Here is a 16777-nt window from a genome sequence, read left to right on the forward strand (position 1 = left end):
GGAGAAAGATGAGGCTTTCTGCTCCCGTAAAGATTTACAGCCTCGGAAACTCTGTACAGGGTCGCTGTGCATCGGAACCAACTTCACGGCACATAACAACAATAGCCTTACCTTATATAAAGGGTATGATAGACTGATAGTTATCTTTGAAAATGAATTCTTCATTTTAACAGAAAAATTTTATTTGGACACACTGTATTTTCTCACTTTCTTTGTACTTAGGTATAACTAACTCCTCACTAACAAAATGCATGAGAATTAATTTGTGCAAACTCTGAACTAGTCTTAGAATCCTTCAGTCAGCAACTGTGCTCCAGGACATAATACACAAGTTAAGAATTCAATGACTATTTATTAACTGAGTGATTCTAAGACTCCTTCAAGTTTCTCTATCTCATTTAACAAGCTTTAATGAAACCTCTCTTCCTTATGTCCAACATTTATATTCTGAGCCACTCAACTGAACTCTTTTTGATAAATTGTAATACATCCTTAACTATTTCATTTGTTGACCTAACTTTCTCCAAGACAAATTACGAATTCTCTGTAGACAAATGCCACTGATTCATAAAATGAGATCTGCTGATGTTTAATTGTTAGCTATGAGTAGTAGAAATAAAATATAACGGCAAATTACATCTCCAACTTATCTGAAGCTGAATCACTTGGGACTTTTGCAAATATCAAGGATTCGGATTCAATACACTCTCATCTCATCATTCAATACTTTCTCATTAGAAACATCAAAAAGATGTTTCTAACTTTTTTCATTCAACACAGGTGCCCAGATTGCAATGGTATTCATTAAATAAGGGGTGGGGAACGCGGCCCACAAGCCATATTAGGCCCTCAAAATCATTTGGTCTAGCCTTGCCAAGGCAACTGCAATTTCAGCCATCACGTTGTTGTTGTTAAGTGTCGTCAAGTTGGTTCCGACCCACAGCGACCCTATGTAGGGTTTCTGAAGAGCAGCTGGTGGGTTTGAACCACTGATGTTGTGGTTCAAACTGACCTTGCAGTCCAGCGCATTACCTTGCAGCACCCCACCAAGACTCCAGTCATCACTTGTGGTTGTTGTTAAGTGTCCAGTCAATTCCAACCTCTAATGACCCTGTGTAGGTTTTCTGAAGAGCAGCTAGAGAGCTTGAACCACTGATGCTACTGTTAAACAACCTTGCAGTCCAGTGCATTAACCCACAATGCCATACCAGGACTCCATCACATTGTTGTTGTTGTTCTTGTTGTTAGGTGCCATCGAGTCAATTCTGACACATAGTGACCCTATATAGGTTTTAGTGAGCTTGAACCGCTGACCTTTCAGTTCAAATGGCTTTGCAGTCTGGCGCATTAACCCGCAGTGCCACACCAGGCCATCACATTAGGGGGTGAGTTAATTAAATGTTTGACCAAATATAGCAGGCTCATTTTTAAGTTGATGATTTTGTATGGTTCCCAAAAGATGTTATAAAAGTTAGCATAAAGAAAGATTCCCCACTTTTGGATTAAATGGTCAGCAACAGAAAACGATGTTTGCATTAACCACTGATTTGTGTGGACGTAACTGGGGTTGTGGTTCACGGTGCATGCAAATTTCCTTTTAGCAAAATTCTTCCTGGCTTGTACAAGACTTAATATTTCCTTATTTTGATATTTTATGTTGTTTCACATCATTCAGTGCTCAAATCTAGGAATCATTGGACAAAATAGGCATGTAGGAGGAGATTCAAATAGTCCAAGAACTCCATGACAGAAAAAGAGCTTCATCCCTTAGAAGTGAACTAGGTAGGTACTCACAGGTTCTCCTCGTGGTCCATCTTGCCCAGGAGCACCTGGTGGTCCGGCTTCTCCCTTTTAATTGATTTGATAAAAAGAGAGAATTCCATTTTCATGTAAATTATACTAAAGTAATACTAAAACACATTAGATACAGATAGAAGAAAATAAAATTTACTTTTGTATTGGTGATGAAATTTTCTAACATCATATAAGCTTTTATTCTGAAATTCATAAGTGATTATATAAGTATCCACATTTCATACATGAAAACATATACACTATTATTACCTTCAATGGAAATGTGACCAAAATGCCTTGTCAGTCCTTTTCATATTTATTTTCATTTTCACTTTAAGATTCATTGTTTTCTTATTTTTTTTGCCCTTGACTCCCAAATAAAAATCAAAATAAAACTAATTTACCTTTGACTCCCAAATAAACATCAAAATAAAACTATCATTAAATATGAAGTCACTGATAGGTTGTTTCTTAAAATTATCTAGCGCTTCAATTTAGTATCTACCTTGTTGTATGCATTTCTAACAAGTTTGCAGGAGTTTCTGATGTTGTTAGTCTTGGGCCTGTATTGATCTAGTCAAGATCTTATGATAGAGATTAAGAGATGCTTTCTGCTCTTACCAATCCAATCTGTCTCCTCTGTGAACTACAATGACACTGGACAGCTCTACACATTGTTACTGTTGTTGTTATGTGCTGTTGAGTCAGTTTCGACTCATAGCGACCCTGTACAGGGTTTCTGAGGTTGTAAATCTTTACGGGAGCAGAAAGCCTCATCTTTCTCCTGCGGAACAGCTGGTAAGTTTGAACTACTGACCTGAAGGTTCGCAGCCCAATTCGTAACCACTACAAAGGAGCTCTGGTAGCGTAGTGGTTACGAATCGGGCTGCGAACCTTAAGGTCAGCGGTTCGAAACTACCAGCCGCTCCGCGGGAGAAAGATGAGGCTTTCTACTCCCGTAAAGATTTACACCCTCGGAAACCCTGTACAGGGTCGCTATGGGTCGGAATCGACTCGACGGCACTTAACAACAACAACACTACCAGAAGTGCTACATTTTATGTGCCTGCCTGCCCTCTTTATGTGAGTCGTGTTTTCCTGACTTGTACATTTCTTAAGTGCAGGAAACATAAGTTTCTATCACTCAGAATATTTAGAATAGTACTGAATACATGTTAGACTGTATGTAAACCCATATATCCCCTTTTTTCATACCTATGCATCATTTCAGGGAAGGAGTAATGGGCTATTTATTCTCAAATGCTCAATTTCAACGGAGTAAAGGAAATGGGGGAAAGAAAAGAAAAAAAAAAAACAACCCACATTTGTGAGTAGGGCTATAATATTTATTGGTGAAATATTATGCAGGTTAGTTATTACAAGTAGATAGCCAATAATATCTACCCCAAATGCTCTCCTCGTTCTTTTAATAATGTTTCATCAGGAGATGAAAAAGATACTTTCTGTTTGATCATTTTCCCTAAAATAATCAAATTCAATACACAACTAGTCTGTGAAACTAAATATTAAAACCAGAACTCAAACTGAATGCTTGACTACTTTAATGATGTAGAGAACCTAATGAAGGTCAATGTGTGTAACTGACAGATAATAAAACATATACCCTAGTGCCACCTCTAAATGACTATTTCACATTAACTTTATATTAATTTTTCATTGCTATCAAATAATTGATAAAGTGCCATGCTCAGCACTACTCATCAGTCCAATTTCTAAATCTCATGGCAACCTGGTTTAATCCACAAGAAGCAAATATTTTCAAAAAAAGGAATTCAATCAAAGATAGATAATTGAAACTTGTATTATATATGTTTATTTCCTTTCATGCTGTGGTTGTTGGTACTTACCTACAAAAAGTAAAAGGGAAGAGAGTAATTTAGTTTGTGGTTCTTTGATCCTCTAAAGTGAGGTAGGTGAAAGGTGTAGTTTACTTACCATAAAAATATCATTTAATTTTAAGGAACAGCCTTAAATTTAAAAAAAAAAAAAGTTTATTTTTACTTTGACCCTACTACTGGGTTAATTGTTTACTTTGTAAAGAAATATCTAACGTTCCAGAGAAAATATTGAAGATTTAAAATTGGAAAGGCTATTCCTAAGTGGCCAAATTAACAGACATGAAATTTGGAAGGCATTTTGCATATGGGAGATTACATAAATTAGGTCTGGAATACTAGTTCTGCAATGTAACTAGCTGTTAAAATTTGGATAAATTATCTTTGAACCTGATCAAAGGTACAAAATGACATTAATATCCCTAACTTCATAGGATTTTAAGAGAATTAAAAAGATCCTCCCTCATCTCTAGGCACAGAAGGAGAGAGCCAAAAAAGTCAGCTGTTCCACTGCACCAAAATTTACAGTTTTAACAATCCTCTAGTGATTTGTTTTGGAATCCTGGTGAGGTGCTGCGGGATAGAGTACAGGACCTTAAGGTTGTTTTGAACCACAAGGTCTGTGGTTCAAACACACCAGCTGCTCCTTGGAAACCCTACTACACAGGGTGGCTATGAGTTGGAAGTGACTCAATGGTACTTAACAGCAACAATGATTTGTTTTAGTTTGTATTATTTTTAAACAAACAAAACTAGAACATTTTTTTAAAACAAGGTCAGTACTTATTTAAATGTATCTAAAATATAAAACATGCCTTAAGGTAACAGCTTTATCATCATTTTTTATGTTTGGGAAGTATTATTTGGTAGCAACATGATATTTCAACAATTTGGTGAGATGAATTTTTCATTGAGTATTATAGAGTATAACTACACAATATTGGACCAATTACTGGATCTCTCCATTTGTTGATTTCTTAATCTTTAAGAATATAATAGCTAATTTTTAAATTTTATAACTCATAATGATTCATTAATTATAAAATACATGTGAAACAGTGGAAAAGGAACTGGGTATCAAATAAAATATCTTTACTTCTTTCCATATCCAGATTAAATACCATACTTCAGTATTACAACTCTCACTAAAATTTTACCTCACTGTTCATCTGTTTAACGTGCTTATTAACGTAAGACCTAATGCTGAGCCAACTAAATTGAAAGAGCCTTCTCAGACCCAAACTGTGGTTTCTAAGAATTACTATAAGAAGCAACATACAGAATAAAGCAGCCAGCCTCAACTTCAATGCAGCTTTAATATTTCCCTAATCAGCTCTCTGTCTAATTTTCCATAGTGGCTATATTAAAAATTCTCCAATCCACAAAAACTCCCTTATTCTCCCTCTTTCGAATGTGAGCAATCCCACTTCTCCACTTACTTGGAAAAAGAAGTCAAACAGCCTGCCATCGAACTAACAAGCTTACCTACATTTAAACCCAACCATTCCTCATGTTTTGTTTTTTTATTACAGTGAAACAGTTGTCCCTCCTTCCACCTAAGATAACCACCTCAGTCTATGCTAAGTATCTCATTTTTCATTTCTCCAACTTAGATGGAGTTCCTAAACTGGATCTAACTGGTTATTGAGTACCTCCTGTTGGATATGCCTCAGAAATTTCAAAAGAACATTATCTTTCCCACTCTCCTTTCACCCCAACAAAAGATATACCAAACCTTTCCACAGTAAACAATTTCCTCAGCTAAAGAAAGATGCTTTCTTCTCCAGAAAAGATTTATAGCCTTGGAATCCCTAAACAGGGTCACCATGTTTAAGAGCTGACTCAGCAGCAGTGGGTAAATTAAAAAAAACTACTAACTTTACTGTATAGAAAAAAAAAAGACACTCAAGGTCTAAGAAGTCTAGTAAGCCATGGAAACCTTTATATCCCTGCTTATTATTGTAGGCCTAAGAATATATTAGGCATTTAAAACTAAAAGAGAATTGACAAACAATATCCAAACAAAGTTACTGTTGGTTGGTTGGTTATGTGCCATGGAGTTGATTCCAACTCATAGCTACCTTTTATAGGGTTTCTGAGGCTATAAATCTTTATCGGAGCAGAAAGCCTCATCATCTTTCTTCCATGGAACAGCTTGTAGCTTAGAACTGCTTACCTTGAGGTTAGCAACCCAACTCATAACCACTATACTATCAGAGCTCCTTAAACAAAGCTACTAAAGTGGGGAGGGAGGGTGGAAGCATAAAATAGAAATAAAAACATTTCAATAATATATATGCAGGAGAAGAAAACTGAAACAAGATGGATTAAGTAACATAACAAACAATTTGGGATGTAAAAATAAAAATACCTAATATGAGAAAACGGAAAACTCAAAACAAAAATGTAATTAAAAAGAAGACAACTCATGATAAAAACTGGAAAAAGATGACAAAATTAAGTCACATATGATTAAATTACTAGAAACAAAGAGACTATACTTAATATTCAAAAGGAAATCAGGAAGGCAATTAAACATATCCAGTAAAATAAAAATGTGAAAAAGAAATTTAAAATACCAGAGACAAAATGAGACAAAAGAAAATCAAAGAAGTCCCAACATATCTATAATTGCAGTCCATAAGAAATAAAATTAAATGTGTCAAAACATAATTAAAACTATAATCTAAAAGAATATGCCCCCCCAAAGAAAGACCTGAATATACCATTTAAAGGACTTTTTGTGACTGGAATTCCCAATTTTGAGAAGTAAATGACCCAGTTGGACTTTAGAGATTGAGTTAAAACAAAGAGCAGCAGCAGCAAATCAATAACTCTGGTATCTATAGGAAAAGACAAACTCAGGTTTTCATCAGGAAATTACATGATAGCAGGATAGTAGGAGAGCAGCATTTAAAAAAAAAAAAATTACAAAGAAAGATGTGAGTTACAGAAGAGCATTTTAAAAAGCAAGAATCCAGGAATTCACAATCCCTTCCTAAGAAATATTACTGGAGAAGATGTTTTATCAAACCAAATGATGACTGTGGAATATGGACTGGCGATGAATAATGAATATATATATTTGCAGATTCGGAAAAAAGTGGAAGAAGGATAGAAACATAGATAGAAAATATTATGAAATCATTGATTTCTACATAGTTAATTGGGTATCATTTAAAACTAATAAAGAACAGATACCTAAATAAAGCAAAGAGAGCACTAAGGAAATCCTGAAATACTTTTGTATAAAGATTACTTTAAAAAGGTAACTTTAGTAATATAAAGGCTATTAAAACAGACATATGAATCTTACTGTATCCCAAAGGACAACAGTTCAAACCCACCAACTGCTCCTCGAAAATCCTACACAGGGTCACTATAAGTTGGAACCAACTTGATAGCACTTAACAACAACAATGATAATAGCAGTTTTGCTCCTCCTAATACAATGCAACAGAAATCAGAAAACAGCACCTATAGATATCCTTGCTAAAATGTTTATCCTGAATATCACCAAAAAGAAATAATCAGACAAATTTCTAACTTTATCACTGATACTATAATATTAGCAAATAGCACTGACGGTGGAAAACTCTACAGAAAGATATGTCAATTTCATGAATTACCATAGTTAAAGAAAAAAAAAATATATATATAGTAGTAAAGGCAGGGAAGTCCTATAGATTAAAAAGGTAAAGAGGTACCAAACCAAACTCAAGGTAGAAATCTTGACTGTATTCAAGTAGAAAGAAACATATATTTAGAACATTTTTAGGAGAATTGAAGAAATTTGAGTATGGATTCAATATTAGATATTATTGTATTGATATTAGCTATATTAGGTATCATTGTGGTATTAAATAATTATTTGGTGAAAGAAGCCAAAGGAGAAAAGTCATTGTGCCTGCCATTTACTTCCCAATGATTTAAAAAAAAAAAAAAAATACAGTATAGAAATAAATATTATTATGATTGTGTGGTTCAGTTCTCTGCAGGATTACACATTTTCAAAAGAAACTGCTGGAAGAAAAGAAAATGGGTTTGTAAAGGGATCAAAAAGTTCTTAGTTTGTGTGGTTCAATTTTCTGCAGGATTATACATTTTTCAAAGAAATTGCTGGGATCAATAAAAATAGGTTTGAAAAGGGTTCAAAAAATTCAGTATGATTCTTTATTAAAAGATTTTTAAAAGGAAAAGGTTTTGTTTTTTTTTTAAGAATCCCCAATTATTCCATTGAAAAGTTATAAACCAACAAAACAAAAATAATTTAATTGTTTCTCAAAGACACATACTAGTTAGAAAAAGAGAACTATAACCACCATCAATTATGACCAGTGGAATAAACATAGCATGAAAGCAATATCAACAGAGAACAAATGTCAAATTATTAAACATATGAGGACCTAGCAATTCATATTCTAATGAAAGTCTATGTCCATACAAAAACTTGTACACAAATGCTCATATCAGTACTATGGATAGTAGTAAAAAACTATAACCAACCTAAATGACCATCAACTGACTAATGGATATATAAAATGTGATACATCAAAACAACAACATATAATCAGCAATAGAATGGAATGACATATTGATAAAGGCCCTGGCATAAATGAATGCAAAACATTATGATAAATGAAAGAACAAAAAGCAAAAAGACCATTTATTGTATGGTTCCATTATATGAAATTTCCAGAATAGGTAAATTCATAAGACAGTAAGAACATTAGTGGTTGTCTAGGGCTGGAAGTATGGCGCTATAGAATAAGCACTGAACTGCTAATTATAAGGTTGGTGGTTCAAATCCACCAACTGCTCCTTGGAAACTCTATACTGGGTTGCTATGAGTTGGCACATACTTGATGGCACTTAATAACAACAACAGGGATGAAGGTTGGGAATGGAGGGAGTTTAGGGAAGCAATGGAGAGTGCTAATACTAAGAAAGGTTTCTTCTGTGGTGATGGTTGCATAAATGGATAAATTATGTGGCATGTGATTTATATTTTGACAAAGCTGCTAAAAAGCCCACAAGAGTTAGAATTATTGTTTAGTAAGCATTGAATATCTGTTTACAGTGAGAGAAAATGTGGTAACAGATACTGACAAGGGTTGCACAACATGAATAATATACTCAGTGTTACTTAAATTGTACAAATAAAAAAAATGCTGAATTGTGTTATGTCTATTTTTACTACAATAAAACAATACATTTTAATAAAAGAGTAAAATAGACCTACCCACAGATTAAGATAGAGAAGGATTCTTAATGCTATCTTTAAAGAAATGGGCAAAAAACCAAATATATCACTAAACACTTACTCACTGCCAGCTACTTCATCATAGTTCCTACAATTTTATTCTAGGTAGGTACCATTTATTCTATTTTTGAAATGGAGACCATTGAGAGTCAAAGAATTTGCCAGAGGACACCTAGAGAAATTAGTGAGAGCTGAAAAATCCAAATTGGATTCTAGTCTTTAAACTCTACTCTCCCAGTGCCATCAAGTCAATTTCAACTTGTAGTGACCCTATCTTTATGAGATTTTTCTTTGTGGAGTTTTCTAAACTGTAGTTGTTGCTGTTAACTGTCATTGAGTCAGTTCTGACTTATAAAGACCCTGTGTAGGGTTTGTAAGATTGTAAATCTTTACGGGAGCAGAAAACTTCATCTTTCTCCATCAGAGCAGCTGGTGGGTTTGAACTGCCAGTCTTGTGGTTAGCAGTCCAGTGCTTATCATACAGTGCTAACAGTGCTCCTTATACTCTACTACTCCCTGAAAAAAAAAAAAATCTTATTTCTTGTAGCAGATGAGTGTATGCTAGAAAACTAAGAAAACTTAAATAAAATTTTATATTTTCTACTACTGGTGTCAGTCACTGTAATTCTTGAAGAATTATGGATATTTTTGAGAACTTTTAAAAAACTGAAATAGACTAATTCTCCAAAGGAAAAGAAAGCAACACAGACCCAAAATATCTGTACTAAATTGCTTGGCTAGTTTTTGACTTCAAAGTGTTGACGATGAGAAAACATTATGATATTCCTAAATCCAAAGCTTGATCAATTAGTCTTACCTTCTGATGAATTACAAAAAATTCTCTTTTTAGGTATCCAAACCAGCTTATAGCAATACCATCATGAGGTACACAGACTTGAACATACATAGGTAACTTATGTCCCTTTTAAACTATACATATATTAAGTGTCTTAGAGCCAGTTCTCCAACTCATAAAAACCCTGAACAGGATTTGTTGTTGAATAATGGTGTAGAGTCACTTCCAACTCATAGTGACCCTATATAGGGTTTCCAAGGAGCAGCTGGCAGGTTTGAACCACACACCTTATGGTTCAAACTGACCTTGCAGTCCAGTGCTTTACCCATAATGCACACCAGAGTTTATGAGGCTATAAATCTTTGCAGGATCAGAAAACACCATCTTTTTACCACAGAGCTGCTGGTAAACTTGATTCACCAACCAACTGGTTCTCAGTCCAGTGCTTATCCTACAGAGACACTGTGTTCATATATGTGTGTATGTGTGTTTTCAGTGAAGATTAAACAACAGTTTCGGTTTCCTTTGAACCATATCCACACAAATTGTTCAGTAACACTGTTACATTCTTCAGAATGAATGAGCATTCTCATTATTTCTCTTCTGCTTGGTCCCTTTCCATTAATCCAGATTCCCTGCCCCCTTTAACATTGTCATTTTCATTTAAAAGTAATATTTGACCATTAGATCTCACTTATGTAATTTTTTGAAGGCGCACAACATACTTACAGGCAATGCCTTATCTCCTTTTATTTAACAAGTCACACAATTTGCTCAAATGTTCACTTACAAGGTACAGAAATTCTTTTTGTAGGTATTTTTAATATGTACCTTAACACCAGGAGTACCCATTAATCCATCCTTTCCATGTCTTCCTGGTTCTCCCTGAAACAAAATGAACACATGAGTTTTAGTACACTTTCTATACTGATCTTTTAAAAAATAACTTAGGAAAATATTCCAGAACATTTTATTATCAAACTCACAGAACGTCCTGTGAGGCCAGGAAAACCAGCATTCCCCCTTTCACCTTTTGCACCCTATATTAAAAATTAATAATAAAATAATCACTGAAATAATATTTGAGAATTATAAATCAAACTTAAATAAGAAAATTAATAAATCAGCCTCATCATGAAATGACACAATCCATGCAACTACAACTTGTGTTGGCTTTGAAATGTTTGACAAAGCATTACTTATGGGCCCAGTGGACACGATGCTAGGTAATTAAAATATTGATTAAGGCAGAAGTACCACAAACATCTAAACCACAGAAACCACATTTGGACAAAATTAAAAAGTAATAATTATTTTAAATATACAGAGAATATAGTCTTCCTTCAATGTGATGAAATAGAAAGGCCCACAATACAGTTGATCACTTGGCACATTTTTAAGCAACTATCAATTTTCTAAGAATATCTTACTATAAATTTTTTAAAGCTAGAAATGATCAAGAATACAATATATTCTTACTATAGAGGATTATGCATATGCTGCGCACCATGGGGTGACCCTTCTGGCATTTGAAATATCAGTGGCACAGATTCAAGCATCATAGCAATGCACAAGTCACCAGAGTTCCACAGACTGACAGACAAGTGATGGACTATGCATAATAGTCATCAGATATTTTCCTAAATAAATCTCTGAGGAAGCTGAGCAAAGATGATTACAATAATGTTGGGCTGACACTGAAATTCATTATTCTACTTATATAATAAAAGGAAGTTCCAACATGAATCCTAATTTTATGGTCCATACTTTCCTTTTTGCCATACAATCCAGGTGATCCTTTATCTCCTTTGGGGCCCATTTCACCCTGAAAGACAACAGATAAGTATTAAATTTTAGATAAATATAATTAATGGCTATATAGATTAGAGGGAAAGCAGCACAGATTCTAAAAAAAAGAGTTTAATACAGCAGAAAAGAATAAAATAATTCAATGTTGTTTTTAATAGTATATTTCCCAGACTTTATAAACAAAATAAGGACAGTTAGTATTGCAACAGTACTCACAGTTTTGAACTGATAGTTCATTATATAACTTAGTCATCAGTTTTTAATTATTAATGATGGGAAATGATACAGGAAATTTTTTTGAAAGTTTTATGCAAACAACATAAACTTTAACTCAATCTTTTAATTGAATATAATTGTCTTTATATATGAACATTTATTTATGACATGTTTAAAAAAAAATAAAAGTAGTTTTCATTTGAAATAAAATATGCTATTGCTGAGTTTAAAAGAAACAGATTTCTTCAACCTTTGATCCTGGTACCCCATGAAGTCCAGAAAAACCAGGTAGTCCACGGTCACCCTGAAAAGTTAAGCTGAAATTAATTTAAAAGAACAAAAGAAAACATTTCAGTCTGAACAATATTACTACATATGAGCATTCTTCAACCTTCTTGCTGTTGTACACCATCGAGTCGGTTCTAACTCATAGGGATCCTGCATAAGGTTGCTGAGGCTGTTAATCTTTGTGAGAGAAGAAACTCTCATCTCGTCTCCTGAGGAACAGCTTCTAGATCCGAACTGCCAACCTTGTGGTTAGCAGTCTGATGTGTAATCCATCCAGGAAAAGGATTCTTCAAACAGTTAAATGCATATATGCATTAAAACCCCATCTCTAAGAAAAGTCAATCTCCATTCATTAGGGTTTCAATAGTGACTAGTGAAGAGAAGTATTTTTGAGCTAGGAAAATCTTACCAGGAATCCTCACCTCACCTTTTGTTAGCAACCACATATTCTGATACAAAGTTAGACTTTCATGGAGAAGAGACACAGGAGTTAATTGAAACGATTGAACTGACAACACTCTGGAGACATCTTCTGAGATCTCATCTAGTAAAATATGGACAGTACAGAAAGTCTCAATATACTCTGGGACTCTACAGACTTTTTGTTTTAATTGTTCCTATGAAGGAGCTCTGGTAGCGTAGTGGTTATGAATCGAGCTGCGAACCGCAAAGTCAGCAGTTCGAAACTACCAGCTGTTCCACGGGAGAAAGATGAGGCTTTCTGCTCCCGTAAAGATTTGTAGCCTCGGAAAACCCAATACAGGGTCATTATGAGTCGGAACTGACTCCACGGCACATAACAACAACAACAACATGAAGATGAAAGACCTTGAGTTATCTTCCAAAGAGAAGAGATGAAAAAAATCCTAACAAGTTAATATTTAGTGGTTGGTTATAGCTTTAGTGGAGTCTTGGTGTGGTGCTGCAGAATAATGCACTAGACCACAAGGTCAGTTTGAACTGCAAGGTCAGTGGTTCAGACCCACCAGCTGCTCCTTGGAAATGCTATGCAGGGTCGCTCTGAACCAGAACTAACTCGGCAGCACTTAGCAAGAAGCTTTAGTGTGCCATTCAGAGGGAAATATTGGGTGTTTCATGTCATAACTTTACAATCAATTGTGAAGACAAAGTTTAGCAAGGACCAATGACATCATGGCAAGATTCAAGTCAGATTCGTTTTATTTGGGCAAATTAAGGTATTGCACCTTATTGTTGTTAAGTACCATCTAATCCGTTCCAACTCGTAGCAACCCTGTAACAATTAATTGCACTTTATAGTTTGTATGATGAGAGAGGAGGATATGACTGGTTTTCAAAGACATGTAATTTTTTAAATCTTACTTTTACAAAGTCAACTGCAATGCAGAGAATTATTTAATATTTCTCTTTTATAGTTTTGTAACTCTGATGGAAATGTGTAAGAAAAGGTAGGAGAAGCTGCTGATAGGTTTATGTGGTTCAGCTGTGAAGTGGTTGTTGTTAATTGGTTCATTTTAATTGTAAAAACTTGAGAAAATCTAACAAGGGACTTGATCAATTTTGCCATCCCACTCTGTGTAAAATGAGCCATCTTTACGATTTGAATTGACAATGCGTTCCTTTGCTTTGACTAATCAAGTTCACCTCCGTCTGACCTCGATTCTTGGGACTTGAGACAGCAGCCTGACCTTACTCACCAGCTTCCACAGCCTTGTGAGTTAGCCAGATTTGGCATGAGTGAGGAGAATCCTCCAGATGTCTGAACTGCAGATTTGGGACTTGCCAGCCTCCACAAATGTGAGAAATTCCCTTGATGGACATTCCCATCAGTTCTGTGAGACATTGTGGCAAATTTCAGAATCCTGGGATGTAGGGAAGAATACTGAGGGGAGAAGTAGTGTTTGGTATCAGGGATTACGTAGTAGCATGCTGCTGTCACATTGTCGAGTCAGTTCTGACTCACAACGACCCTTTATAGGCTTTCTGAAGCTAAATATCTCAATGGCAGCAAAAAGCCTCATTTTTCTCCCACAGAGCAACTGGTGAATTTGAACTGCCGACCCTGTGGTAAACAGTCCAACATGTAACCCACTAGGTCTCCAGGGCTCATGGAATAATATAGCACTTTAGAAAAGTTGGATACTTGGGATATCTTTAACACCATGTGCTTATCCTTCTAAAAAAAATTTATTCTTGAAGCTACCTATACACATTATTTACTGATATAGTTATATACCCTGATGATTGTTGTTGTTGTTGTGTGTGTTGTCAAGTCAGTACAAACTCATGGCACCCTGTACAGGGTTTCTGAGGGTATAAATCTTCATGGGAGCAGAAAGTCTCATCTTTCTTGCAAAAAGTGGTAGTGGATTTACACTGCTGTGGTTAGCAGCTCAATACACAACCTACTACAACACCAGGCTCCACATCTTAAGGGTTGTGCTGTGGCAATGTAGAATTCATAGCTATGCCATGAAGATACTCAAGATACTTGTTTTTCCTGCCCAGAATTTTGTTTTTCCTGTAGTTAAAAACTGGTCTTTTTTGTTCAACAGCTTAATTTTCTATAAATGTATTGCTATATTCAGATATACTGCATTAGACAAATCTGCTGCACAGGAACTTTTTAAAGTGTTGAAGAGCAAAGATGTCAGCTTGAGGACTAAGGTGCGCCTGACCCAAGCTATGGTATTTTCAATGACCTCATATGGATGCGAAAGCTGGACAGTGAATAAGGAAGATCGTAAAAGAATTGATGCCTTTGAATTATGGTGTCAGAGGAGAATACCAAAAGTGCCATGGGCTGCCAAAAGAACCAATAGATCTGTTTTGGAAGAAGTGCAGCCTGAGTGCTCCTTACAGGACAAGATGGCCAAACTTCATCTCTCATACATTGGACATATTGTCAAGAGGGAACAATCACTAGAGAAGGATGTCATACTTGGTAAGATGGAAGGTCAGAGAAAAAGAGGAAGACCCCCAACAAGATGGATTGGACAGGAAGCAGCATTGATAGATTCAAGTGTGGCAACAGTAGTGAGGTTGGCCCAGGATCGGACATTGTTTCATTCTGCTGTGCATAGGGTTGCTGTAAGTCGGTGCTGACTCGATGGCACCTAACAACAATAAATATTCAGCTCTAAAATTTCTGATCATCAAAACCATTTCTAAACATATTCAGATATGCTGAAAATTTCATATCTTTATATGCTTTAGTAAATATCCACCAAAATCTTCTCATTTGGTTAAGCATGGATTTGCTATCTAGGTCTGGTTCATGTAGGATTTTGTTCCTTCTCTTATGTACCCACCTCCTTTATTCATTTCCTTCTTTACTGAATTTCCTCCAACCTAACGACCCTAGTTTTATATTCTCCAGAGGATAAACTTTAATTTTTCTGCCAAGGACTCAAATTAAACCTACTGCCATTGAGAAGTAAGTAGGTAAATTCACCTGGTTAAATAGAGTTGAAGGAGGAATGGTGTGATCTAATTTTTCATGCTTCCATCTTTAGCCCCACTGTCACCTCCACTTTCAGGAAATATTTGATATTACCATTTCCTGAGCCTTTGGGATGTGTGCAAGTACTTGCATGTATGGCTGTGGAGATGGGGGGGGGGGGGTGGCAGCAAGGAACTCTCTCAGATTAATTAGATCACTTTTCATTTTCAAATTGAACTTCCTTAGTTCTGATTTTTCAGTTTTTAAGAATTTGAAGCTATTGCTCTATTATACTGTATACAGTAAACTGAAAAATCAGAACCAAGGAAGCTCAATTTGAAAGATGTGATTCATATGAGAGTCCCTCTCTCTACATATACATCTTGGTTTATAAAAAAAAATGTAATTTTAACACTGACCTGTTAAATGACAATACACCTTTATTTTTGGTTAATGATAAAATGGCAATCATAAATCATTTTTCAGAGAGAAAAACAAGTACCAAAGTCAATCTTCTCTCATAATGATGGCGCACTAGAAACAAAAGCATATGCTCACCTGTATTATATTCAAAGTCTCTAAGTTGCAGAAATGGTTTGAGTTTGATTACCAACCTAAAAGATGGTCATTTGAGCACACTCAGTATGGCCACAGAAAACAGACCTGGAAATCGACTTCCATAAAGATTATAGCCAAGAAAATCCTATAGGCAGCTCTATCACCACAGTCCACGTCTCTGTCACACAGTGTATAATGAAGGTGGTCAAGGATAAGTTGCTATTATTGAGGAGAACAAGATGTAAACATGTTATTCCTATGTAGACCTGAAACATGATTATTCTTTGATTAATTAGGCTGATGGCAAAGCTTTTCCTTGACCACCTTCATTTCCCACCGAAGATTACAATCTACCTTGTGTGTGTATGTGAGAGAGAGAGAGAGAGAGAGAGAAAGAGAGGCAGACAGACACATTAATCTTTTCTGGGAAGAAAATCAGTAAGAGATATCAGTGAGTACTGGTACCTTAAAAATACATTGCTTTATGCATACAAATAATTCGTATATTAAAATATATTTAAAGATAAGTTTCACTTACAATAGGAACAAAGGACATAAAAATGACTAGATATAAACTTAGGGAATGTTCAGGACCAATATGAAGAAAACTTTAATGCTACTCAGTCAAGTTTTCAAGATTGAAATAAATACAAAAATAAACAGAGTCTTAAATAAGAATATTGTGTCAGAAGATGTCAATGCTTTCAAAATAAATCCACAAATTCAAAGCAGTCTTCTTTAAAATAGGAATAGAAATTTCTAAGAAGTATAAAAAA

The 16777-nt window shown here is 35.1% G+C and overlaps 1 protein-coding gene across 1 annotated transcript in view; it reads right to left on the minus strand.

The window, feature by feature from the left end:
- COL21A1 (collagen, type XXI, alpha 1) overlaps positions 1-16777 on the minus strand; it is a 169646-nt gene that overhangs the window by 62209 nt on the left and 90660 nt on the right. Inside the window, exons 12-16 of the mRNA XM_006835733.1 lie at positions 11985-12038; positions 11483-11534; positions 10696-10751; positions 10541-10594; positions 1795-1848 (exon numbers count right to left, since the gene is read on the minus strand). Coding sequence (XP_006835796.1) covers positions 1795-1848; positions 10541-10594; positions 10696-10751; positions 11483-11534; positions 11985-12038 — 270 coding nt within the window. The remainder of the gene's footprint in view (positions 1-1794; positions 1849-10540; positions 10595-10695; positions 10752-11482; positions 11535-11984; positions 12039-16777) is intronic.

The sequence above is a fragment of the Chrysochloris asiatica genome, unplaced genomic scaffold (assembly GCF_000296735.1).
Source record: "Chrysochloris asiatica unplaced genomic scaffold, ChrAsi1.0 scaffold00019, whole genome shotgun sequence".
In the NCBI taxonomy this organism is placed as follows: domain Eukaryota; kingdom Metazoa; phylum Chordata; class Mammalia; order Afrosoricida; family Chrysochloridae; genus Chrysochloris; species Chrysochloris asiatica.